Raw genomic sequence first — 26,627 nt, 5'->3', positions numbered from 1 at the left:
ATCCAGTTGTAAAGAACCACAATGTGGAGCTAAGTCGAACCGGGGTGCATCGTTAGTTTTTTGGTGGATCTCGACCTCCTCCTCTTCACTGTCATCACTGCACACTGGCAGGGTTACACGACGCAGGTCTAGGATATGCCGAGGAGCGCCATTCACCGTCATATTATTCTTCAACTGCGTTCCCGTTATGATCCCCTTCCCACAGCAAGTAGTACATTTTGCATTGGGGGGGGCTTCACCCACACCTCCTCACCCACTTTAATGGTAGCTTCTTCACCCTCAATTCCTACCGTTTTGTTGCACGGATACCCCACTTATATGCAAAGATGACTCTGTGAGGCACAATTGTCTCATCTTGTCTGGTTTTCGGTGAGATGTTGTATCAAAACACCGCCTCCATGGGTGAAATGTTGCTTTTTTTCGCAGCAGCCTTGATGGTGCGATGATTCCTCTCGACTATCTCATTGGCACTCGGTCGATACGCTGCCCTAAAAAATTGCCTTACTCCCCACCTATCACACACCTCTTTAAAGGCTTCTGATCGGAAAGCAGAGCCATTGTCCATTAACAGTTCTTCAACCGACCCTCTCTCCAAAAATATTTCTTCGATGACCCCTCCAATCGCCCATGCACTTCTGCCTTGACCTCTCTCCATATAGTAAACTTCCTTGGTCCACAGTCGACCATCGATAGATACACTTTATGGCGATAAATGTCCTGTCCGCAATGTGTAACTCTCCTGCCTCTCCTGCTTCGTGTCTGGATGGTCCAGGGTCTGTTGATTGGCACTCCTGACAGTGCTCCACTACCTCCCTAACCTCCTCCTAGGTGGTTTCCGGGTAAACCTCTCTTGCCAGGAATAATGTCCGTTCTTGACCAACGTGGTCCATTTAATGTAACTTTTTAACTTCCTCCCCTGCACAGCACACACGAGGAAACTTCCTTTCCCTCTTGCATTCAGGCTTTCTTTACCTGTGTCATCGAATCCACCTTGTTCTTTTCTGATGGGACCAGCACTACAGATACCCTCAACTTGAATTCCGCTATCAAATCTACAAGAGCTCCGAGCCTGCGCTTGATCAGCATTTCTGCAGCATCTCTGGTTCTAACTCTCTTATCGCCAGTCACTGCCGACCTGATCCATGAAACTACCGTTGCTGAATCGAATTTGATTTCAAGTGTTTCCAATCCCCACTTCAGTGTGGCAGGCTACGTGTCTGTTTAATTCTCTGAAATCCAGTACCGGTCTAACTTTGTTCTTGGTGGGTTGAACAGCCGCCAGTAATGGTACCACTCCCTCCTTTTTCTTCCCCTGTCCACGGTTTTAGAATTCCCTCTTCTATCCACCTCTCCACTTCTTCTTCGAATCCTTTTCTGATTTCTCCTCGCAGTATTTTCTCATAGCAGCTTACTTTGTTTCATAGTTCCTGAGGCCCGGAGATCCATTTTCATTCCACCGTCCACCTCTCACCGTCAAACCTCGTCAGGAAATCCTGGTCCTCAATGCAACCAGCCTCTGGTTTTTGCGTTCTGATGTTTCTATCACCTTCAACTCCTGCCATTCCTACTGCGCCGAGGCGTCCGAAATTTCCTTGTCCCCGCCTCAACGTAGCGCCCCCAGTTTGTTGATCACACTTACACCTAAAACCACATCAACATCACCACCGACCAAATGATTCAACACCAAGGCTCGCAGTACAATAAGCACACCTTGCAACAGTACTTCCGCTGTTGTCTCTCTTAGGCATTTCACCTCTCTGCCATCCACGGTCTTAATACTACTGGCTCTGCTCCATGATCTAGCGACATTCTTCGCTACCAATGTCGTGGCGCAGCATGTGTCAACAAGGGCCATGGCTCTCTTACCATTGACTACTACCGGTAACTAAAGCAGCGTTTCATTGTGTGCCATTTCCACATAGAAGGGGGAACCATTGGCTTCATTCATTTCCCTGGTCCCGTGAAGTGACGCAATAGTGGCTAATGTGCCCCACTCATCCACATCGGTAGCAGGTGACCCCCGGTGTCGAGTCTTTGCAGTCCTTGAGCAGGTGAGGACCCTTCACCGGAAGCACTTGATGGCAGGTCTCCCCTCCTGTCGCATCGCTGCCTGTTTCTTGTCATTCAAGTGGGGCTACATGCACTTATTTCCATTTACAGCTGCAGTCACGATTGGGCCTTTGACATTCTTGACTAGGAATTTGGCATGGACCAAGAGATCGTCCACTTCCATTGTATTGATCTCAGTCTCTACCACCAATAGCAATGGCCAAGAACACATTGCTTGAAAGTACTTCTTTTAAACTCCTCGGCCTAACGTTTACAGGGAATATGAACTGGAATAGATACATTGAGAGCATTGCCAGGGCTGCTGCAAGGAAGGTTAGCTCCCTCTACCGTGCTAGAAAACTACTTACGCCTGACAGTATCCTATACCTCTATAAGGCAACCATTCGCCCATGTATGGAGTACTGTTGTCACATCTGGGCTGGTGCATCTGCTGCTTGTCTCTCGCTCCTGGACAGGGTTCAAACGAGAGTCGCCAACCTGATAGGTCCTGAACTGTCATCTAGGCTTCAGCCTCTGTCCCATCGACGAGATTTTGCATCCCTCTGCCTGTTCTACAAATACTTTAATGGTGAATGCTTTGACGAACTGCAAACACTTGTACCTCCCCGACGTAACTACCCCCGACAAACCCGACAAGCTACTAAGTCTCATCCCTTTACAGTAGAGATCCCTAGGTGCAAGAAAGCCTTTTGCGCCAAGAGTTTCTTCCCCAGAACTGCGGGTCTTTGGAACTCCCTTCCGGGATTCTGCTTTCCCAACTGCAATGATATGCAGAAGCTCAAGTGTAATGTTAACAAACATCTTTCTACTCATCTCCCTTCATAATGACCCCGCTAATTAAGTCCCTAATAGTAGCCCCCTGCTTCAAAGTGGCACTGTGCCTTGTTTGGGGTGAAAATTGAATAATAAAAAAAAGATTGGCTGAGAAAATGAGGTTAAACCCCCAGCATCTACATACATGCAATGCTCGTTCAGGGTTTAGTAACGGCCAGAGATTGGAATATATGATAGAGCAAATAAGCAACGGATTAGTTAGTAATCTTAATGGAATTTCAATGGCTAATGCAGTAACAACTTTAATAGATTTCTTTTGCTTATAATGAATAACACAGATAGAACAGTCGCATTAAAAAGGGGTTGTCCAATAGCTAAGTGTAGTCTAGCTAGTAGCATTACTGATATTACCATGCCAGATAAACAAAATAATAAGATCTCTGATGAGAACTTGAAAGGAATAACTGTACCTGAAAAATTCAAGTTAGAGATCGATAGGTTGCTAAAGCAGAATAGGAATTTGTTCGGTACAGAGGATAAGGACTTGGACAGAACTGATACAGTAGAGACATGCATTGATACTAGAATGCATGAGCCCATACATCAGCAAAGTAAAATGGTAGAGTCAGCAATAAATTAGCATTAAATGCATGAGCCCATACATCAGCAAAGTAAAATGGTAGAGTCAGCAATAAATTAAATGAGGCAGGCAGGAATAATTGAAAGGTCGAACAGCCCGTGGAGATTCCCAATAGTATCAGTAGAAAAGAAAGTTTGTAGCAAGAGATTTTGTGTAGACTTTAGAGCATTGAATAAGGTCAGTAAGATGTATGCGCGAGCCTTACCAGTTGACGGTATATTAGCCTCGCTTGCGTCAGCAAAATACTTCTCGAAATTAGCTTTAAAATCAGGTTTCTGGCAGGTTAAATTGAATAAGAACGATAAAGAGAAAGCAGCGTTCAGCTGTTACTGGCTTTTATTTCATTTTAATGTGATGCCGTTCGGACTTCCAGGAATTAATGTCTATAGTTTTACAGGAACGAGAAGAGTTTGCATTTCCGTATTTGGATAACATACTAATATTCTTCAATAAAAAGGAAGACGATTTAAAACACATAGATTAGGTGTTAGGGAGTTTTCCCAAATACAACCTCAGATTAAAAGCCACTGTGGGGTATATGGTTAAAAAGAAAAAAAACGTACCGGGTGTATTTGCATCGCTCTTTGAGAAAGAAGAACGAAAGGATGGCTAGCTCATTTATATACACGAAGGGCATCTTGTGAAGGCAGGGCATGATGGGAGAAGCTATTTTTCCCCTGTCTCTTCCTTTTTTTTCTAGATAGGATATAAAAACTGGGAAAATTGTTCACTCGAGGTCGTTCAGACATACTGTTAATTCGCTTGTCAGTGGGAAGAAAGAAAGACGGATTTTCTACAAACGTCGAAACTGGAAGAGAAAAAAGGATTGTCGGTTTTTTTGTGTGTGCCGAGAGCGTTGCAAGCTAAAGAAGAAAAACCTCTTTTTTTGCATGAACATTTAACGGTATTCGGCAGTTAAAAGAAAACTTTAATTTCAATACTAGAAGCTATTTTGGCTTATAAAACAGGTTAATATGGCTGACTGGAGACTCTCAACTCAGATGTTAAGACCCTTCACAAGGGAGGGTGACCTAATTAAATGGCTGGAAAAATTAAAAATGGTGGCAAGGTTGCAAAAAATCGAAGACGTGGTCAGCCTGCTGCCGCTATACTTAGAGGGGGAAACCCTCACTATTTACCATTAGATGCGTGATGACGATAAGGGAGACCTTGCCTCAGTGGAGCAAAGACTGAAAATGGCTTTCACTGAGAGGCCATTTGAAACACTCGGCAAGCTTGCAAGTTTGAGGTGGACTGGCGAGTCTGTTGACGTCTTTGCTGAGGAGATCAGGAGACTGGCAGGATTAGCTGGTTACATGGGGAGGAGCCTGGAGATGAGGGTAAAGCTATACCTAGTGAACGGTTTCCCAGAAGCAATCTCCGCGAACATGCAGAGAATCATTGAGATTTATACGATGGAAGTGGACGATATCTTGGTCCACGCCAGAGTCCTAGTCAAGAATGCCAAGGGCCCAATCGTGGCTGCAGCTGTGAGTAGAAATAAGTGCATGAGGCCCCACTTGAATGACGAGAGACAGGCAGCGAGGCGACAGAAGGAGAGTTACACATTGCGGAGGACTGGAAGCGATTGGCTATTGATGTGACCCATTATCGCCATAAGGTGTATCTATCTATGGTCTCTAAGTGAAAGCCAATTTCAGTCTTTGCTCCACTGAGGCAAGGTCTCACTTATCGTCATCACGCATCTAATGGTAAATAGTGAGGGCTTCCCCCTCTAAGTAGAGCGGCATCAGGGTGACCTGCAATCAAGTGCTTCCGGTGCCAGGGTCCTTATCTGTTCAAGGACTGCAAAGAGCCGAGACCGAGGGTCACCTGCTACCAATGTGGACGAGTGGACACATTAGCCGCTATTACGTTTCTACACGGGACCAGGGAAACGAGTAAAGGGGAGCCATTGCGCCAGTGGTTCCCCCTTCTATGTGGAAATTGCGCACAACAAAACGTTGCCTCAGTTACCGGTAGTAATCAATGGGAAGAGAAACATGGCCCTTGTTGACTCAGGCTGAACCACGGCATTGGTAATGAAGAATGTCACTAAATCATGGAGCGGAGCCAGGAGTATTAAGACCGTGGATGGCAGTGAGGTGAAATGCCTAGGAGAGACAACAGCGGAAATACTGGTGCAAGGTGTGCCTATTGGACTACGAGCCCTGGTGTTGGATCATCTGGTTGGTGATGTTGATGTGGTTTTAGGTGTAAGTGCGATCAACCAACTGGGGGAGGGGCGCTACATTGAGAGGGGCCAAGTAACTTTTGGACGCCTCAGCGCAGTAGGAATGGCAGAAGTGGATGGTGATAAAAAATATCAGAACGCAAAAACTGGAGGCTTGCTGCATTGAGGACGAGGATTTCCTGGCGAGGTTGGATGGCGAGAGATGGACGGTGGAATGGAAATGGATCTCCGGGCCCCAGAACTACGAAACAAAGTAAGCTGCTACGAGAAAACACTACCAGGAGACAGAAGAAAAGGATTCGAGGAAGAAGTGGAGAGGTGGATAGAAGAGGGAATTCTGAAACCGTGGACAGGGGAAGAAAAAAGAGTGATACCATTACTGGCGGTTGTTCAACCTACAAAGAACAAAGTTAGATCGGTACTAGATTTCAGGGAATTAAACAGATACGTAACCTGCCACATTGGAAAAGGGATTGATGTATGCGAAGAGGTGATGAAGAAATGGAGGAGGATGGAGCGGGCCACTAAGATTGTCGACCTGAAGTTGGCTTATCTCCAGATCCATGTAGATGAAAATTGGTCTGGTACAAGGGAAAGATGTATTGCAGCTTTATTAAACGACAAACAGTCACCGATGGCTGGGAGGGTCGTGTGACGAAGGAAGTCACGAACATGCTACAAGAAACTATCGCGAGAGTGACGAAAGATGACCCAGTAAATGGGGAATGGTACGTCAGCGGCGGAGACGCGGGGTGATTTGGTGTGATGCCAGCAGTCTGGAATTGGGCGTCGTATTAGAGATGGGTGGTGTAACTGTGGAAGATGCGGCGTGGCTAAGAAAGAAAAACGACTATTCCTATTTCAACGTAGCTGAACTGGAGGCCGCTATGAAAGGAATCAATCTGGCCCTGGAGTGGGGATTGAAAATGATTGAAATCAAATCCGATTCGGCAACGATAGTTTCATGGATCAAGTCGGCAGTGACTGGCGATAAGAGAGTTAGGACCAGAGGTGCTGCAGAAATCCTGATCAAGCGCAAGCTTAGAGCACTTGCAGATTTGATAACAGAATTCCAGTTGAAAGTATCTGTAGTGCTGGTCCCATCAGAAAAGAACCAGGCGGATTCGATGACACGAGTAAAGAAGGCCTGGCTGCAAGAGAAAAAGGAGGTTTCCTCAGTATGCTGTGCAGGGGAGGAAGTTAAAAAGTTACATAAAATGCACCACTTTGGTCGAGAACGGACGTTATTCCTAACAAGAGAGGTTTACCTGGAAACAACCGAGAAGGAGGTCAGGGAGGTAGTGGAGCACTGTCAGGAGTGTCAATCCATAGACCCTGGACCATCCAGACACGAAGCAGGAGAGTTACACATTGCGGAGAACTGGAAGCAATTGGCCATTGATGTGACCCATTATCGCCATAAGGTGTATCTATCGATGGTCGACTGTGGACCGGGGAAATTTGCTATATGGAGATATCAGGGCAGAAGTTGCATGGGCGATCCGAGCGGTCATCGAAGAAATATTTTTGGAGAGGGTCGGTTGAGGAACTGTTAATGGACAATGGCCCCGCTTTCCGATCAGAAGCATTTAAAGAGGTGTGTGATAAGTGGAGAGTAACGCAATTTTTTAGGGGAGCGTATCGGCCGAGTGGCAATGGGATAGTGGAAAGGAATCATCGTACCATCAAGGCCGCTGTGGAAAAAAGCAACTTTTCACCCATGGAGGCGGTGTTTTGGTACAACATCTCACCAAGAACCAGGCAAGATGAGACAACTATGCCTCATAGAGACATTTTCGCATATAAGTGGCGGTATCCGTGCAACAAAACGGTAGGAATTGAGGGTGAAGAAGCTACATTTAAGTGGATGAGGAGGTGTGGGTGAAGCCCCCCCCCATTCAAAATGTACCACTCGTTGGGGAAGGGGATTGTAACGGGAACGTAGTTGAAGAACAACGTGATGGTGAATGGCATTGTCCGGCATATCCTAGACCTGCATCGTGTAACCCTGCCTGTGCACACTGATGGCAGTGAAGAGGAGGAAGTTGCGATCTGCCATGAAGCTAACGATGCACCCCAGTTCGACTTAGCCCCACATTGTTGTTCTTTACAACTGGACGAGAATGTCTGTAGTGAACCTGAAAACGTCAACCCCCAAAAAGTTGTCCCCCAGAGGCCTGCTTTGATGAAGGATTATGAAGTATCTTATTGATCTCGAAGATCACGGGGCGTGTGGGGTATATGGTTAGAAAGAAAAGAAAAACGTACCGGCCGTATCTGCATCACTCGTTGGGAAAGAAGAAGGAAAGGATGGCTAGTTCATTTGTATACACGAAGGGCATCTTTAGAAGGCAGGGAATGATGGGAGAAGCTATTTTTCCTGTCTCTTCCTTTTTTTCTAGATAGGATATAAAAGCTGTGAAAATTGTTCACTCGAGGTCGTTCGAACGTACGGTTAATTCATGTCTCAGTGAGAAGAAAGAAAGACGGATTTTCTTCGAATGTCGAAACTGGAAGAGAAAAAGGATTGCCGTTTTCTGTGTGTACCGAGAGCGTTGCAAGCTGAAGACGAAAAACCTCTTTTTTGCATGAACATTTAACGGTATTCTGCAGTTAAAAAGAAAACTTTAATTTCAATACTAGAGCCACAAAGTGTGAGATTTTTACAGTATCTGGGTAAAGTCAAATTATAAAAATCGATTACGACTCAAACCACTGTGAGATAAGCAAGAGCTTTTATCAGTATGACTTAATATTATCGGCAATTTATTAAAAAGAAAACAATATTGCAAACTGTTATTCCGGTTGCCAAGGAAGCGTGCACCTTTTCAATGTGATGATGCATGCCAGTCTGCTTTTGTCAGCCTAAGATCCAAGCTCACAGGCAGCATATCCCGATAATGACTACATACTACATACAGATGCCTCCGATCATCCAATTGGTGTATATTTTTCATAAATGGTTTATAATCAGAAGGGCGATGACAAGAGAATATTCTTATCAATGTTTTGACTCTCGAGTATATATCCGACACAATTAGACACAGTTAATCAATCGAGAATTACATCATTCTCTCTAAAAACATAAAATATTAACTGATATATACTCGAGAGTCAAAATAATGAAAATAATATTCTCTTGTCATGGCCCTAATACTCAAACAGAGGGTAAAGGGGTAGAAACTCCGATCTATTTTTGTCTTCTAAACTGAGTAACACCTAGACAAAGGAATCGTATGCAATACACAATTTAAATAACTACTTGCATAGTGCAACGACATTCACCATCTTTACAGATCATAGATTCTTATAATATTTGTTGAATTCATCAATACAAAATAGGAAGATGCAGACGTGGGCTTTAAGTATGGCTGGTTATAATTGTACTATATTGTACCTGAAGGAGAAAGACAATGTTTGTGCGGATCTTTTTTCACACTGTTGATTCGAGTCGAAACAATGATGATTCCCTGGTAGAGCTATGTAGTAGAAACTATCTAGTGAGTGCGATAAACAATAAGAATGCCAAGGAGTAAGGACTTATCAGTAAAGCACGAACAACCTATATTACCGGGTATAGATTCAATTAGGGAACATGAAGATAATAAGGAAATTTATGATTTAAAGATGCGAATAAAAACGATAAAGCGTTCAAAATAAACAAAAGCAGTACATAGTAATGAACGGGGTAGTTTACTATTTGTTGCAACCGATAACGAACCATTGATTAGATTATATGTACCATAGCATCTTAGAAAATAATAATGGTCAAACGGCTTTGTTTGTTTAAGGATCTAAATGAATACATGGATATTTAGAGCTAAAGATGAAATTTGAGGAAGCAACAACATCAAATGCAGGATTTGCCTCCATTTTCTTTTGCAAAATTAGCATTAAATGTTTCTGGGCCGTACCATTAAACACTTTTGAGTAACCAGTACATAGTAATATTCATAAATATGTATAGTGGTTAGCTGGGGGCTTTTGCGGTCCCTAATAAGAAAATGGAAACTATGGTGCATCTGTTGATTGATGAGATCTTTCCAAAGTTCGGGGCACCACTTCAGCTTTTAACAAATAACAGGCACGAAAATATTAATAAAGTGATGAAAAAGACATTAGAGGTCCTCAATATACATTATGCGTCGCGACCACATCATTCTATCACCATATAGTAATGACAAAATAGAAAGATTCCATAGAACGACGCATGATATTTTAGCATAGAAGATAGAAAACAACGAACAATCATGGGATATTTATATAAATCAAATGTTAACGGCTGTCAGGTTCCATGTGAGTGAAACAACAAAGTTCTCATTATATTACTCGCTACATAACAGAGATGTTATTCTGCTATTTGACAATATATTAAGATCTCATAGACTATATTATGGTGAGGAACATCACGAGATTACTTTACAAGAAATGCATTGAAGTTTCGCTCGAGTTTGAAACAATATTAGAAAACCTAGGAAGATGATAGAAATTTTTTAGAGTAAGACAAAGGCTATACAATTTGATTTAGTTTTTTATGAAAACTACTAAAAGAATTGGAGGCCGTATTATGTAGCAATAGAGAAAACAGGTCTCGTATAGAATTAGGGATCAATTAACGGGCTTTGTAATGAAGGTTTATGCTGAGCATCATAGAACAGCGTCTATTAAGGAGTGAGAAATCTCCACTACAGAGAGGTCGTTAAGGAAAATTGCACTGGCCGCTCTCGAAGTACCAAGTGATTCAGAGCCATTTGGCATTAGAAGATACTGGTTTTCCAATGCAGAAGTGTCGAGATAAACGGGAGAATTCTGGTAAGGCGTCTAACGTTCCGTTGATGAAGTGCTGTATCTTGACACGTACGAAGCATAAATAACATGACGGCAATATTTGGAAATGTCGTTACAAAGATAATAAATTTTCATATCTGGCAAAAGAAGGAAGCATCGGTAAATACAAATAGCGCAAAAGCGCGTTGGGATACAACAGAAGAAAGGGTAATATTTAAGATGGGTTAAAAATATATTTTGTTTTTAGTTACAAAACTCCATCCCGAAATAAAAAGAAAAAAAATTCTTTCTCTGTTGGTTCATTCATGAATGACATTTGAAAAGATAGAAGCATGCTCCCATTTCAATATAGTATGTGGAATGAGCTTACTGAATGTCATTTGACGATGCCAATTTAATAATTGTGGCACGGTTACTGTTGATGTTCAATGAACATGCATTGAAGTTGTCTTTATTAAAAAGAAAAAAAGAAACATTTCACGCACAAAAAATATTTTCCAAAAGAAAAAGGACAATATGCTGTAGTTGTAACTAGTTAGAAGAAGAAATAAAATATTATTAGCACACACACACACACACACACAATATGTGAAAAAGTATATATATATATATATATATATATATATATATATATATATATATATATATATATATATAATCCCGTAATTTTTTCCACTTACCTTAAAGTTGCAAACAAAATTAGACATACAATCAATATTATTAAGTTAAAAAAATAAAATAAACAATTTCTTTGATTTTCTTTTCTCGGCAATATAATTATTTTAATTACACAAACAAAAAATAGAATTCTAAGAAATAATTATTTTTAAAAAGCTTTAAATGATATCAAATTCAAATATTACACGAATGAAGTTTAAACAGTTTTTTTATATAACAGGTTTCCAATAATAAAAAAATATATATTCATATCATAGAATATATGACTCTTGAGATAAAAATTGCAAAAGCAAAATCGACTAAAAAGAATTCGTTTGGATTTAATTATGTAAGAAGTTTCTTTCCTACACACTCAATTTCCTCCCTGCGGAAGCAAATGAATTCCACAAACAGAAGCCATATCTTTAAACTCAAAATTTATTCAAAAATAACAGCAATGAAAGTTCTTTGGTTCTGGTATAGTCCTTTTGCAAAATGGTGGCCCGATTTGCTAGCATACACATGGAGCCTTTAGTTCAAATTCCTATTGTTGGAATTGTAGGGAAACGTGCGACTTACCTAATTAGCACGTGTGCATAATTCAACGGATCGGTCGTGGAATGAAATGAATGAAGAAGAAAGAAACAAAAATGGCTGCCTTATCTCTTTATATGCCTGCAATGTGACCACCCGATATGCAAATGAGATGCTCCTGGTTGAAGATAAGAGGGTTGATTTTTTAGAGGGACGTTCATTTTGAAGGTGGATTTCGAAGAAATAAGTTGAATTAACAGAAGTTCGTTGGGAGTTGAGAGAAGGAGCGTTACGTATACAGAAGTTTGGAAGTTGGAAGTTTGGACAAAAGTGTTAACCTTACCCAGGAAATTATTGGTGTGACGGGTGGAAGAAATAACACTCTAGTTATTGAATTATACACACACACACACACACAATGTGAAAAAACAGAGAAAAGGGACTTCTAAAGTTGCACAACGAAAATGTATCAGAATAATCGGTATGTGTTGTCAATTTTTTAATGTTTTATTTCTATTGTAAAAAGCAAAACTCGAATGCTCGTTTGCTTAACAGAAACAAAACTAAGATTTTCCAAATTTTGTTATGAATTGTATTGTCCTTTGATGAAGTTTTCAGCTGTTGGGGACAGGATGGTCTGCGGTGTGATAGACGACCTCGTCCCCATGTGTGTAATGTGGATGGATGTATTTAATGGTAGAGGAATTGAAAAGACAAAAGGTCGCATAATGAGGATGAAAACATACCGTTATATATCAGCGAAAGAAATGCAATTTATTTACATAAATGTACATGAAGGAGCGATAAAAAGAATGAGAGTTTGTTGAAAAATGAGTAACGTTACTTGCGAGAGGCTGACGGTAGACAGGAGCATTGTGGTGGCCTATAGCCACCGCACTAGTGTTTGTTATGTTTTTACTGCTCGAAGGTCCGGCGCGAAAGAGAAAAAAATATGAGGAACAGAAAGTGACGTAGCTAGGTCGCTCTTCTGAGTAAAAGGGCGATTATCGAGTTAGGCTGGGAGTTTTTAACTCCCACACAGCTTTTGTGGTTGATGTTTTTTTTATAAGAAAAGGACAATTGAATTGAATTTGTTCTTTGTTGAAATTTATAGCTTTTCGTTTGTTGGTGCTTTAAATAATTTTTTGCCAACAGAAAAAGTAAAGAAAAATGATTCATGAACATGCAATTGTGCACGAGGACTAAGAGACATTATATTATTGTAAACGATGTGTAACAAAGCCATGCATTTTTTCTCTTTCTCTTTTGTAAATATAATTGTATTGTTTTGTGTTCCATGATATAGTAGGTGCGTGTAAGTCACGAAAAATTATCAGATATTTTTTTAATAAGAAACGATGTGTTACATAAGAGATCCCCAATAGGAGGGAAAATCCTCATTCTTGGCATTCTCTGATGGAGTAAGTGCGTGTAAAACGCATGTGAAATGAAAAAATATAAACTATTTTTAATAAGAGGATGAGTGTTGCATTCCCAGTAGGAAAAAAATTGTCATTCTTGGTCACAAAAAAAAGACATATAGTGAGAAGAGTAGACACGAGAAATAACAAATGAATGACAAGAAACAAAGTCTTCTATCCACACACCACACTCCATCATGCAAAGTCAGATTTGTGAATCTGTTATTAAATACTTAAGTGTAAAGAATAAAAAACAAATATTTTGATAATCCACTGCTTTAAGTATTTTTAAATTTAATAGAATTGTACGAATTTGACAATGCGGACATCTACATTATCATTAGAGTGAAATGTAATACTTCAAAAAAAAAATTATTTATTTTTTTATATTTTTCTTCGTTTGAAGAGTGTAATGCTAGGTATGGGGCAGCCAAACCAGCTGCCAAAATTGCCCCACTTTTTATTGAAACCAACCGAGAGCTCTTTTTAATATCCTCGCTGTTCCCGTAAGTGCAATTGTGTGGATCTCTTTTGCACTTGGTTCTCCAGCAATATTAGTTAGGTAAGACTTCAGGTTCTTCTTCATAAATCCTGTGGCACCTTTGATATCTGATTGATATCTCCTTAAGATTTTTTTTTTTTTCATTTTTCTTAAACTTTTTCTTCTAGGGGATGGGACATCCAACCAGATGTCTGACATTTACCCCTATTTTAGTGAGTCCAACCAAGAGATCTTTTCAAGATTCTAGCCGTCCCTTTCAGTGCAATCGTTTAAGTATGGGTTCGCATATGTTGTCATACATTTTGTTTTCGAGCCATACACTTCACAAGAATATGGTTTCTCTCTTTTTTATTTTTCTTCCTTTGAAAATTGTAATGCTGGATATGGGACAGCCTAACCAGCTGCCAACATTGATTTTTAGTGAAACCAACCGAGAGCTCATTTTAGTATCCCCGCTGTTCCCTCTAAAATATGTATTTGAACATGACGTGACAAATGTGGCTTTTCTGCAAATGAGGAGCAATATACCTCAGAGGAATAGGGTTTTCTCCAGTATGTGTTCACATATGTTCATATCTGTTACGTTTTTCTGCAAAACAGGATCCACATTCTTCACAAGAATATGGGTTTTCTCCAGAATGTGTTCACATATGCATCATCATATTATGTTTCAGTGTAAAAGATAAACTGCATATTCACAAGAATATGGCTTCTCTGCAGTATGGGTTCGCATATGTAGCAACATGTTTTAATGAAAGAGATATACCACATATTCTTTCTCACCAGTATGTGTTTGCATGTTTCAATCTACTTTGTTTTCGTGCAAAATGAAAAAAAAATACTTTCAACAAAAAAGCTTAATCGTAAAATATGATTGAATATGATATTTGGATTTATGCAGATTACATATTCTTTATCGATTGTTGTATTAAACTTAATATAAAGTACTGAGATCCAAATATATATATATATATATATATATATATATATATATACTTTGATGTCATAAACCAGGATCATACCCAAAATAAACAACTCTCCACCCTCATTCGTTAGTCACTAAGCTATGCTCATATATATATATATATATATATATATATATATATATATATATTTTGGAGTCGTATGTATTAAGTAAAATCCATGTGAAAAACATTCACACATTTGAGCACATTCTGACGTCACAAAGATAGAATCAATATATTCAGTTAAGTAAGTGTTCGAAATCAGAGTTAGTTCAGGAGTTGCAGCTTGGAGAGTCGGCAGAGAGTAGAGTTAGGTAAGCCCCTTTCAGAAGTGAGGCAGAAAGAAAGACAAGACAATGTAGAAATTTTAAAAGCATCGAATTCTCACCATTATCATCACCAGCTAGATTAAATGTTATCATGTGGTTGTAAGCCTTTGTCATTATTTTCACCACAAGGTAATATGTGTTTTGTCTCCGTCTTGTAAAGAAACTTATAAGACCCCTTTCAAAGTAACTGTATCCCCACATCAATAATAATCTCCAGGTTTAAAAGGTCTATTACACGCCTCTCTCACAACTATATCAGCCTCTTATTTATAATACTCACTAATTGGCTCATCACTGTTGTCTCTCTGCTCAGCCTGTATATTATAAATGTGAGTTACGAAGTAATAGCATAATTGTCAATTATATAAACGACACATTCTCCCCATTATATTGTTGTTACAAATCTCACATCATGTATATTATAAATGTGAGTTACCAAGTAACAGCATAATTGTCAATTATATAAACGACGCATTCTCTCCATTATATTGTTGTTACAAATCCCACATCCTGTATATTATAAATGTGAGTTACCAAGTAACAGCATAATTGTCAATTATATAAACGACGCATTCTCTCCATTATATTGTTGTTACAAATCACACATCATGTATATTACAAATGTGAGTTACTAAGTAATAGCATAATTGTCAATTATATAAATGACGTATCCTCACCATTATATTATCGTTATGAATCCCACGTCATGTATATTATAAATGTGAGTTACTAATAGCATAATTGTTAATTATATAAACGACGTATCATCCCCATTATATTGTCGTTATGAATCCCACGTCATGTATATTATAAATGTGAGTTACTAAGTAACAGCATAATTGTCAATTATATAAACGATGTATCATCCCCATTAGATTGTTGTTATGAATCCAACGTCATGTATATGCTCTTTTACCTCTCAATTTGTAAAGCAGTTCAGAACATAACATTCCTCTCCTCAATGTACACTTTTAATGTTATAGTATATCTTCTTTTAAGGTTTCTTGGATTCCATTACATCATGTCTGATTAGGTATTAACATTTTGTTTCTGCTTGTAACATAATTAGGAGGTATACCATTCTTTGTAAAAGTTAGTGCGGGTTAGTTGTGCAATATTGTTATGGTGTTAGTGCTGCAAGTACAATGTGATTTTGACTATCTGGTCAGGATTTACTTGTATGAAATTATTCTCTTAATAGGTTATGTACAGAGATAAAAAAAATTCAAAAATAACATATGGTATGCACTCAAGTTATCTCTAGTGTCTTATAGGTATTCAAGTTGTCTCCATTATTTATTGGCCAATTCTCTTTGCAGGGCATTCAAGTTCTCTCTCACAAGCATTTAGGTTACTTCTCTATTTTTTCATTTTTCTTATCATTTTGTTTAAGCCAGGGATGGGGCATCCTACCAGATGCCAAACATACACCTGCTATTTTAGACACTCGAACCGAGAGATCTTTTTAAGATTCTAACCGTCCCTTTAAGTGCAATTGTTTGAATCTCCTTTGCACTTGGTTTACCTGGTATATTTGTAAGATAGTTTGTAAAATTCTTTTTCATAAGTCCGGTTGCTCCTATAATTACTGGAATGATAAAGATCTTCTTAAGGTTCCAGTTTCTTTTCATGTCATACATAAGACCCTGGTATTTGGTAATCTTTTCCCTCTCAGCTCTGTTTAACCCAGCATCATTCGGGACACTAACTTCCACCAAGGTTGCTTCCTTCTCCTTCTTGTCCCATATTACAATGTCGGGTTTTATAGCTCCGTTTTCTATGTACGTGGCTGTAGGGATTGCATAGTCATAGTGGATGGTATATGACTTGTTTCCGACTGTTCTTTCGGGTATATGTTCCCATGACTTGTTGCTGCATTCGATATTTAACTTATTGCAGATCGTCCAGTGGAGATATTTGCATACTTCATTGTGTCGCATTGTATAGTAGCCATCCCCTAGCAGAACCTTACAGCTAGAAATCAGGTGGCTCACACTCTCTACTTCTGTGTGGCAGAACCTGCATTTGTTGTCTTTGCTGATGTTTTCGCATATGCAGTAACATATTTTGTTTCTGTGTAAAAGAAGAACCACATATTTCACAAGAAAATGGTTTCTCTCCAGTATGTATTCGCATATGTTGAACCATATGTTGTTTCCTTGAAAAAGCAGAACCGCATATATCACAAGAATATGGTTTCTCTCCAGTATGTATTCGCATATGTTGCAACATATTTTGTTTCTGTCTAAAGGAACAACCACAAATTTCACAAGAATATGGTTTCTCTCCAGTATGTATTCGCATATGTTTCAGCATACTGTGATTATTTGTAAAAGAAGAGCTGCATATTTCACAGGAATATGGTTTTTCTCCAGTATGCGTTCGCATATGTGTTAACATATTTTGTTTTTGGGTAAAAGAAGAACCACATACTTCACAAGAATATGGTTTTTCTCCAGTATGTATTCGCATGTGTTGCAACATGCTATAATTCTTGGTAAAACAAGAACCACAGATTTCACAGGAATATGGTTTCTCTCCAGTATGTGTTCGCATATGTTGTAGCATACTGTGTTTCTGTGTAAAAGTAGAACCACATATTTCACAAGAATATGGTTTATCTCTATTATGCTTTTGCATATGTTGCAACATATGTTGTTTTCTAGCAAAAGAAGAGCCACATACTTCACAAGAATGTGGTTTCTCTCCAGTATGTGTTTGCATATGTTCCAACATATGTTGTTTTCGTGCAAAAGAAAATCCACATACTTCACAAGAATATGGTTTCTCTCCAGTATGTGTTCGCATATGCAGCAGCAAATCATGTTTTCTTGCAAAAGAAAATCCACATACTTCACAAGAATATGGTTTCTCACCAGTATGTGTTCGCATATGTATCAACATATGTTGTTTTCTTGCAAAAGCATATCCACATACTTTACAAGAATAGGGTTTTTCTCCAGTGTGCATTCGACTATGTTGCAACATATATTTCTTTCTTGCAAAAGAAGAGCCACATATTCTGCAAGAATATGATTTCGCTCCAGTATCAGATTTAGAGCTCATTTTCTAAGTGAAAATGTATGAGAATTTTTGTACACTTTGATATACTATATATTTCTCAATATTATTTCATGCAAAATAAGAAATGAATTAAGGAACATTCACATTTCCTTCAATTTTTATGGTGTTCATGAGTAATATTTTTTTCATTTTTTTCACGAGATTTTTTTACTGCTATATACAATTGACATGAGAAAATTGTGTGCTGCTGGTGTTCATATTCCTGATAGGACTTTATGTCTATATAGATTTTGGAAATTGAATATAAAATCATATATTTACTGAATGTTCATAATCTTATTTAACCAATTCATTAAGCAACTAGGATTTGATGAAATAAATTTGCAGTTTATAGGGAAATGCGTGGTGATGAATAGCCGACTTGTACAGTTAACAGTTTCTGTTGTTTTCGGCTTTTATTCAATTTTATTATATCCTTTTATTGATTGATGGATAATCTGCAAAGTTAAAAACAAAAGAAACATTTAAATTGTTTTGTATTTTATACAAGTTTTTTGCAAAATAAAATTTTTTTTCAAATATTAAGATGGTGTAGATTCGTTTTATAATTGATACATTGGAAATTACCTAAAACATTGTGATCTAAGGAAAAACTTTTAAGAATTTCTAAAATTGATTATTTATTAAATTCAAAATATAATGAAGATATATCTTGCAATACTTATTTATTGATAAAATGATCATTTTAAGACAACGTTGAACAAAATTTGCGGAAAAATACTTCCTGAGATACAAAATGCGAAAATTTCCCTTTTTTATAATTTACACAAACTTTATCTTTTACAAAAGACATACGGGAATTCTCTATCATAGATTTCAGTTGAAAAACATCAATATGTAAATATGTGGGATACTAAGAAATTATAGAAAACCAAATTACATTCAAAACATAACCAAAGTACAACCACTACATTTTTTTGCATTTGTCATAAAATATTTGATTTTTATATTTGTAATTTTATTGAAATAAAAAATAAAATATTATATGAAGAAACAATAAGCACATCCAAACTTTATAGGTCCTGGATATGACAATAAACTATATCCGATGATGAAGCCCCAACTTGCAGGCTTTGGGGAGTGTAGTACCATCCTTTAATTACCATTGCTCCCAGGTCCACTTATGAAAAAAGAATATATTCTATTAAAAAAAATTATTTGGAAATCACTGGATTTGGCATTAAATAACCTGAAAAGGGTTGATATGCCATAAAACAAAAACAACCAAATTTTATAGAGATAATGTAACAGTTATATCATTATAGATAATGTAACAGTTATATCATTATAGATAATGTAACAGTTATATCCTTCAGAAGACAACCTTCAGAAATACAGTTTATAAATGTAAGAATTGCTGAGAAGTAATGGATTTAAATAAATTTGCACATAAAGGAGTGAAAATAAGATCGCTTATAATGCAAGTTTATCCAAAGATGTGCGAAATAAACCAAAAATAACAGTCTGTGCCAGGACATACTTTTTTACCTTTTTAAAAAATGAAATCAATATAATATTTGTTTTGTAATAAATTGCTATTTTTGTTTCTATTGAAGTAATTCTCTAATATTTCCCCTTTTATTTCGGTACTAAACATTCAAGATTTTATACTTAAGATTTATGTTTCATATAGCAAATGGATTTTTTATGTTTACTTGAAAACGTTTTAAAAAGACCTGTGATATAATAGATAAAGTACTTAGTGATACACGTCTGAGATTGAAGCTTAATCTGCAATGTAGACAACTGTAAGGAAACAGTTACAAAATATTTAAGATTTACACGATCATGGTTGATACAACCAGAGCATGCTACTCCTATGAATTAAATCTTTCTATTAAAAAATCTGTATAAATGAGTTCTACAGAACTATTTACTATTATTAACTATTATTAACTATTAGTAACTATTAACTATTAATACACCCAAGTATGCTTGAAGGATAAATTGGACAAAACATTGTGAGTTTAACAATCAACACTAGTCTGAATAAGACTAATAATATAAACTATCAATCCTCATCTAATTTTTTTTTAGCCAACTTTTATTTTATCCCATTTTACCTAGTATTATCTCAAAGATCTTTAAACCATCTTTTTTTCTTATTCAAACATTCATAGTTTCATGTTATTATTTTGAAAAAATACCCGAACACTACAGATTTCTCAGCAGAATGTTTATAAAGATTGTAGTGGTTAAATTAATTTACCATGCAGAATATGCAACTAATACATGAAATAAACTCATGCAATTACAATAATCATTAAACGAATAATAAACACAAACGTTTTACAAAATTGAATAAAAAATAGTTAAACATTACGGCTTTCTGTTTTTTGAAAGGTCACAAAGCTATGTTTTATATTTTATGCTATAGATATATGCAATTGTGATTTTCTGGAATAAGTCTGTACAAATAATACGTCATTTTACTAGAATTTAAATATGAATCTTAAAGGAAATTAATGCAATAAAAACTCAAATAAAAAGAAATTGTAATCTTTGGAAGAGAGGAAATCGATATTTGCTAAATATCTATTATTACCATGGTATGTTGAGATGAATCTGGATCCAAAGAGAGAAAACAAACACATGTTTGAGTTTTAGTAAAATCCAGAGTAATTCAAAACCTGGATGCCCCAGGGGCCGTAACTCCTTTGCCTTTCAGTTATCTCCCTTCAATTAATATATTTGCACTTTTTGGTTCTTAATTTATTTTGTAAACATTCAAAGAATGAGGTGGCTGGATTATCTGCAAAGATGGGTCAGACTTACTGCAAAGAGAGGCGTCTGTTAATCAGAGTGAAGAGAATGACAATTATGAATTATTATTGTACAGATGTTTTATTTTTATTTTTGGGAAAGAGATTAGTAATCTTTTGGATGGTCATACTGTCTGACTTGAACTTCTGAGGTTTCAGGTGTGTTGTGGCTAGTTGTCTTTGAGACTAGGTGGCTTTGTCGCATGAGTATAGCTTTCATCTTTGGATGAGGAGTAATCGAGTGGGTTATGTGTGGGATTTGTTAGTGGCTTAGGGTAAGTATGTTGAGATGAATATGGATTCAGAGAAAGAGGGAACACAAACACATGCTCGCGTTATGGTAAAATCCAGAGTGATGCAAAACCTGGATGTCCCAAGGGCTGTAATTCCTGTACCTTTTAGTTATTTCCCTTTTATTAATATAATGTATATAGGAAGGACATTACCTTGCACTTTTTGGTTCTTCATTTATTTCTTAAACATAAGAAGAGTTCATTCAAAGAGTGAGGTGGCTGGATTATCTGCAAGGATGGGTCAAACTTACTGCAAAACGAGACGTCTGTTAATCAGAGTGAAGAGAATGACAATTATGAATAATTATTGTACAGATGTTTTATTTTTATCTTTTTGGTGGGGGAGGGTAGTAACCTTTTAGGTGGTTATCAGTGTCTGGCCTGAATGTCTGAGGTTTAAGGAATGTTATGGCTGGTTGACTTTATTGTTCCCTTGGCTTGGGTATCATGTTCCCTAATGCTGGGTTCTGCAGCTATATGTGTAACCAGGTGTGGCAGGTGGCTTTTTATGGTCTGAGTAAATAAGATTGAAGCTGAGCGTACTCCAGTGGTGCAGTGTGGTATTCTTTGGTAGTCCAGAAGAAACTTAAATAATTGCTGCTTTCAGCTTCAGCCTTTGATAAGGGTAGCTTCAATAGATTTTTTACAGTGCGCATAAAGCGTTCTGGTGCAGCATTGGCCTGGGGCCATAGGATTATTATCTTCTTGTGTCTGAAACTAGTTATGGAGGCATAGATGTTGAAATTAAAGTTGTTAAATCATGGGCCATTGTTCATCTTGAAGGAAACCAGTACCTGAATTTAGTGAATATCTTGTCCAGGCAGGGTATGACTGATGTTGATGACATGGAGTCTAGAATGTCAACCACAACATAGCGTGAGTATTCATCCGAGACAACAAGCAGATATTTCCCATTTTGGTTATGTATCAAGCCTACATTGGCTTCAACCTATGGGGCCATTAGTAGGGGGCCATTTGTAGTGGTTCTCTTGTGGATTTGTGAGTGCTTATCTGGTAGTTCCTGATGTTTTCTTCTGCTAAGAATTGCCTGTCTTTTAACTGTAGTTTTCCTATTGGAGAGCTATGAACTTCATTGGCTAAATATCGATTATTACCATGATGGGTATGTTGAGATGAATACGGATTCGGAAAGAGAGAAAACAAACACATGCTCGAGATATGGTAAAACCCAGTGATTCAGAACCCAGATATCCCAGGGACAGTGACTCCTACGACCTTCAATTATTTCCCTTTTAATAATATAATGTTTACAGGAAGGACATTAGAGAAATCAATCATCAATCATGCTTGTTTCTATTGTTAAAGATGTATTTATAAAATTTAAAGCTTTTATATTAAAGTAAATGTAGAGTTGAATGTAATAAGCAAAGAAGAAAGCGACCATGTGTGTGTGCATTATGTGGTTATACGACTTACTTTAGATGGGATCTGAGAGAGAGAGAGAGAGAGAGATTAAAGATGGGTGTAGTCTCGTGGAATCGCACAAGATCTCATCGTCCACTGCACACATATGGAAATGGAATGGAATCAGTTTTCTAATAAAATGCCTGTTAGCAGAAGTGGTGGGGAGAACACATGATGGAATTTAAGAGAAAAAGTTGACAGTGACGAATTCTAGCTGAGCTTTTGTTTATTGTATTTATTTATTCTTTTTTTTGCTGTTTACCAGCCCATTTAACTGCAGCAAGAAAGTGCTAATGCTATTGCAAACGTTATAGAGTAAAATGCTTTCCAGTTGAATTCGCCAGTTTTGCTAGAATATTGTTCCTTGTAGCAATCGTTAGCTTTTTCTCTGATTTTATTTTTTTTACAAAACAAAAATAAGAAAAATAAAATTGTTCTGTATCATTATGTATTACAGAAAAATATGTTTACTAATGCAATTCAAAATATTTTTCGATTATTAGAAAGGGAAATGAGCGAATAAAGGCAAAGTTGTGATAGTTAATCAATATAAGTTCTTTTGTGAAATACTTTAAATATTAGACTGATAAAACTAAGAGTCAATAGATTTTGGAGTTAAATGAAAAAGAACAGTGACAGTGGTTTTAATATTAATGAATAATCCTTGAGGGTACCCATCTCCTGCTGAGGAATAAAATTGCAATAATAGACACAGGTTAACAGTTGTTTCCAAACGAATGACTAACATTTATGTTATTGGCAAGGGAATAAAGTCACCACAGCAAGAACAAGTTAACACGAATTTTAAAATAACAAATAATCCTTAAATAAATAGCTAAGTACTTGGCATGAAAATTAGTTAACAAAAATTAGTTAACAAAAATTAGTTAACAAAAATTAGTTAACAATAGAAGAAACTTGGAAAGAATGGTATTCTTTTGAAGTTTCTCTTACTACACAGATGCCAATTTCTCATGCTGCTGACTTGCTAAAATGCTGCACGTATATGATGAAGCAAGTTATTGAATTACAGAAAGAAAAATTAAACTCACAGTCATTCTAATATGTTGCAAGTTTAAAAAACAGAACAGTCATCAAATAGACATTTTTTTGTCAGCAGAAATACCCGAAGCAAGATATATGTAAATCAGAAAACCCAGCTAAAATCTACAAAAATAAAAATAAAAAAAAATAAACAAAAAACAGGTTACTCTTCGAACTGGTAGGGCAAGAGTGGCTCAATTTTATCAATGAGAAATACCTTCTATGTAAGATGCAACTAGTGGTAGTGAAAAGGGTGCTAATGCACTTATTGATCCGCGCTACTTTTTAAATCGTATTTCCAAGTTTAATTAAAGTTTTATGATTGTTTTTTTATTCAATTGTAAGGTTAAAGTACAGAATAAGTAAAAAACACCCTCCCCATGTTAAGAATGGCTTTTTAAATAATAACGTTATTATTTCAGCACTGATCAATAAGTGCGTGAGTACCGTGAAAAGATTACAGGAAGAAGTCTACTAACAAAAAATCCACTTTTACATGAATTGGAACAAATTGCTTTCCCGTTTCCAGCAATATTTTTATTTTATTTTAGAAATATTTCCTACAGGCATTTTTATAACTTTTAGTAACATTTTTCACTAACATATAACACATAAACTATCTTTTCTGATGATTTATGTAAGCGCAGTTTACGGAATCATACCGTCTGCAAACCGTTTTTATTTTATTTTATTTTTTTTTTTTGCATTCATGAATTTTGGGCCGTAAGTGATGTTAGATTACGTAATAACCAAAAATGAAAATAGTTTTCAATGTACTCGCAAAAAAAAGAAGAAAAAAAAGAAAATTAAAAAAAAAAAAAAACAAGACAGCTGAGTAGAGTGTATTCTATATTACTATTCTTTATGTATATGCAATCAGGGAATGTCGACTTTTTTTTTTTATAGCAAAACAAAGGGAATAAAACTAGTTTAGGCTCGCCCAGTAGTAAAAAAATATAATCTGAATGCAATTAAGTTCAAGTAATACTTACTCTTTGTTTGGCGATTTGCTTTTAACAAAGAAACGATTATAAGACGAGTTCATTCAAACGAGACGAGTTTGCTGAACGGAAGTAAACATTTTAAGATGGCGACCGGAAAAGCAAGTTCGCAGAAAAGTAAAATACTTGTTTTCCTTTTTTTAAAGTATTTTTTATTTTTGCATTGTGTTAAATTTTAATATATATATATATATATATATATATATATATATATATATATATATATATATATATATATATATATATATATATATATATATTGTGAAAAAAAGGATTAATGATTGCTGGAGAAGAGAAGGATCGGCGTGCACTTACCTTGAATACTAACTAAGAAGAATTGTTGTTATTCACCCTTTTAAAGTTTTATTTTGTGCTCCGGATCACGTGATAGTTAATCTGATCCTTCCTTTATATAAGAGGGGAGATTCCCTTGTCTTGTCTCTCTTTTTTTTCTTCACCACAACCTGATTCAGTTGCCGGCGATTGAAAGTAAATCTTTTCCACTTTCGTCTGGCGACGATACTACGAGATGGTTACGTCGCGGAAGGGGGGCAATTCTTTCGCAACCTAAGGTAAGTGCATTTGCTCCCTTCTTAATCCGAGCGGTCATTTTATTCGTTGCTGGAAATTAATTTTTTCACATACTTGTGAAAGACCCCCCCCCCTACTAACATGGATGTGAGTCAACCAGATTTAAGGAAGAGAATTTCTCTTCTTTGGACTAAAATCCGAACGATTCTGGAGATGGCCCATCTGGAGGATGAACTCTCTGTTAAATCCTTCTCTGCACTGCAGAAATAGGTGGAGGAATATTTAACTGAGGTAGATATATGTGTTAGTAAAATCCAACTTTAATCTTCTGAGGAAGAGGATTGGATTCAAATTGAGAGGGAGTCTCTTGCACACACCCTGAGATTCCGAAGAGAATTAGAACATCTTGAGTTAAAGCTCCTCCCAGCGGCCATGGACTCTCTGAGTCTTCCATGTTCCCCAGAGGTTAGAAGAGTTGAGGCCTCATTTACTGTAAAACCACCTCAAATTCAGATCACGGGACCCACCTTCGATGGATTGGTCATGCAATCTAACCCTATGAGCTTCAAGGAATTCTTGTCGCGGTTTGAGAATTGTGTAGCTGGCATGGCCAATGACGCCGAAAGCCTGAATTTTTTTAAGTGTTCACTGTCTGGCCAACCCCTGTTGTTGATTAATCATCTTTCCATCAGCAACAGAAATTATAAGGTGGCTCTTTCGGTCCTGAAGAGCGAGTACTTCGATGAAGATGAAATAATAGATAACATCTTCCAAGACATATTAGACTTTCCCTGTAAACAGGACAGATCCGTTACTGCCCTGGCTAACTACATATCCAAAGTAGCCTCCCTGTTGGCTGAGTTGGAGGGCTCCTTCGACTGTTCGTTTTCAAACGACCTTTCTTCTGGGGCCCGGCTTATGGCCAAGATTCTCTTTGCAAAATTCCCCAAGGAGGTCAAGGGGGAGTTGATATTAATTTCAGGTAGAAAAATCCCCACCTTGTCCTCAATTCTGAGAGACACTAAGGAAGCGGTTAAACGTCTCCTTATTAAGGGGGATAAGGTCCCTGGCTCGGCTTGTAACACTATGCGGGGGGCCTTAGGGAATGTACCTTCAGGACCTAGATCCGGTACTTCACGGAGGGATTCCTCTATTCAGTCCAACTCCGCCTATAGTTTTTTTTATTTTTTATTTTTTTTTTTATTACATTTTCACCCCAAACAAGGCACATTGCCACTTTGGTGTAGGGGGCTACTATCAGGGGAAACATCTACTGGGGTACTAAGTAGGGATTAGGGCAGCGAGATGTTGGTTCACGTTGCACTTGAACTTATGCATGTCAGTACAGTTGGGGAAGCAGTGACCCGGAATGGAATTCCAAAGTCTAGCAGTTCTGGGGAAAAAACTACTGGAGTAGAAAGATCTTTTACATCTAGGGATCTCTACAGTGTGGGGGTTGGATTTTGCAGCTTGTCGGGTCTGTCGAGGGTGTTCACGTCATGGGGGCACAAGTGCTTGCAGTTCTTCAGAGCATTCACCGTTGTAATACTTGTAGAACAGGCAGAGGGATGCAACGTTTCGACGATGGGACAGAGGCTGAAGTTTTGATGCCA

At 37.3% G+C, this 26,627-nt stretch overlaps 1 protein-coding gene across 1 annotated transcript; it reads right to left on the bottom strand.

Annotated features, from left to right (window-relative positions):
• Positions 1 to 16,848: 16,848 nt before the first annotated feature.
• LOC145269393 (uncharacterized) lies at positions 16,849 to 17,940 on the bottom strand. The gene has a single exon (XM_080125079.1). It carries the CDS (start codon positions 17,938 to 17,940, stop codon positions 16,849 to 16,851), a length of 1,092 nt encoding a protein of 363 aa, XP_079981205.1.
• Between the last annotated feature and the right edge of the window lie 8,687 nt (positions 17,941 to 26,627).

Source organism: Euprymna scolopes, chromosome 45 (genome assembly GCF_053919585.1).
Source record: "Euprymna scolopes isolate OS-2025 chromosome 45, ASM5391958v1, whole genome shotgun sequence".
NCBI lineage: Eukaryota > Metazoa > Mollusca > Cephalopoda > Sepiida > Sepiolidae > Euprymna > Euprymna scolopes.
The sequence above is the reverse complement of the archived record's forward strand: the minus strand, read 5'-3'. Positions and strand labels throughout refer to the sequence as shown.

Coding starts and splice junctions, on each gene's coding strand:
- LOC145269393 (XM_080125079.1), bottom strand. CDS start 17,940: ATGAGCTCTAAATCTGATACTGGAGCGAAATCATATTCTTGCAGAATA.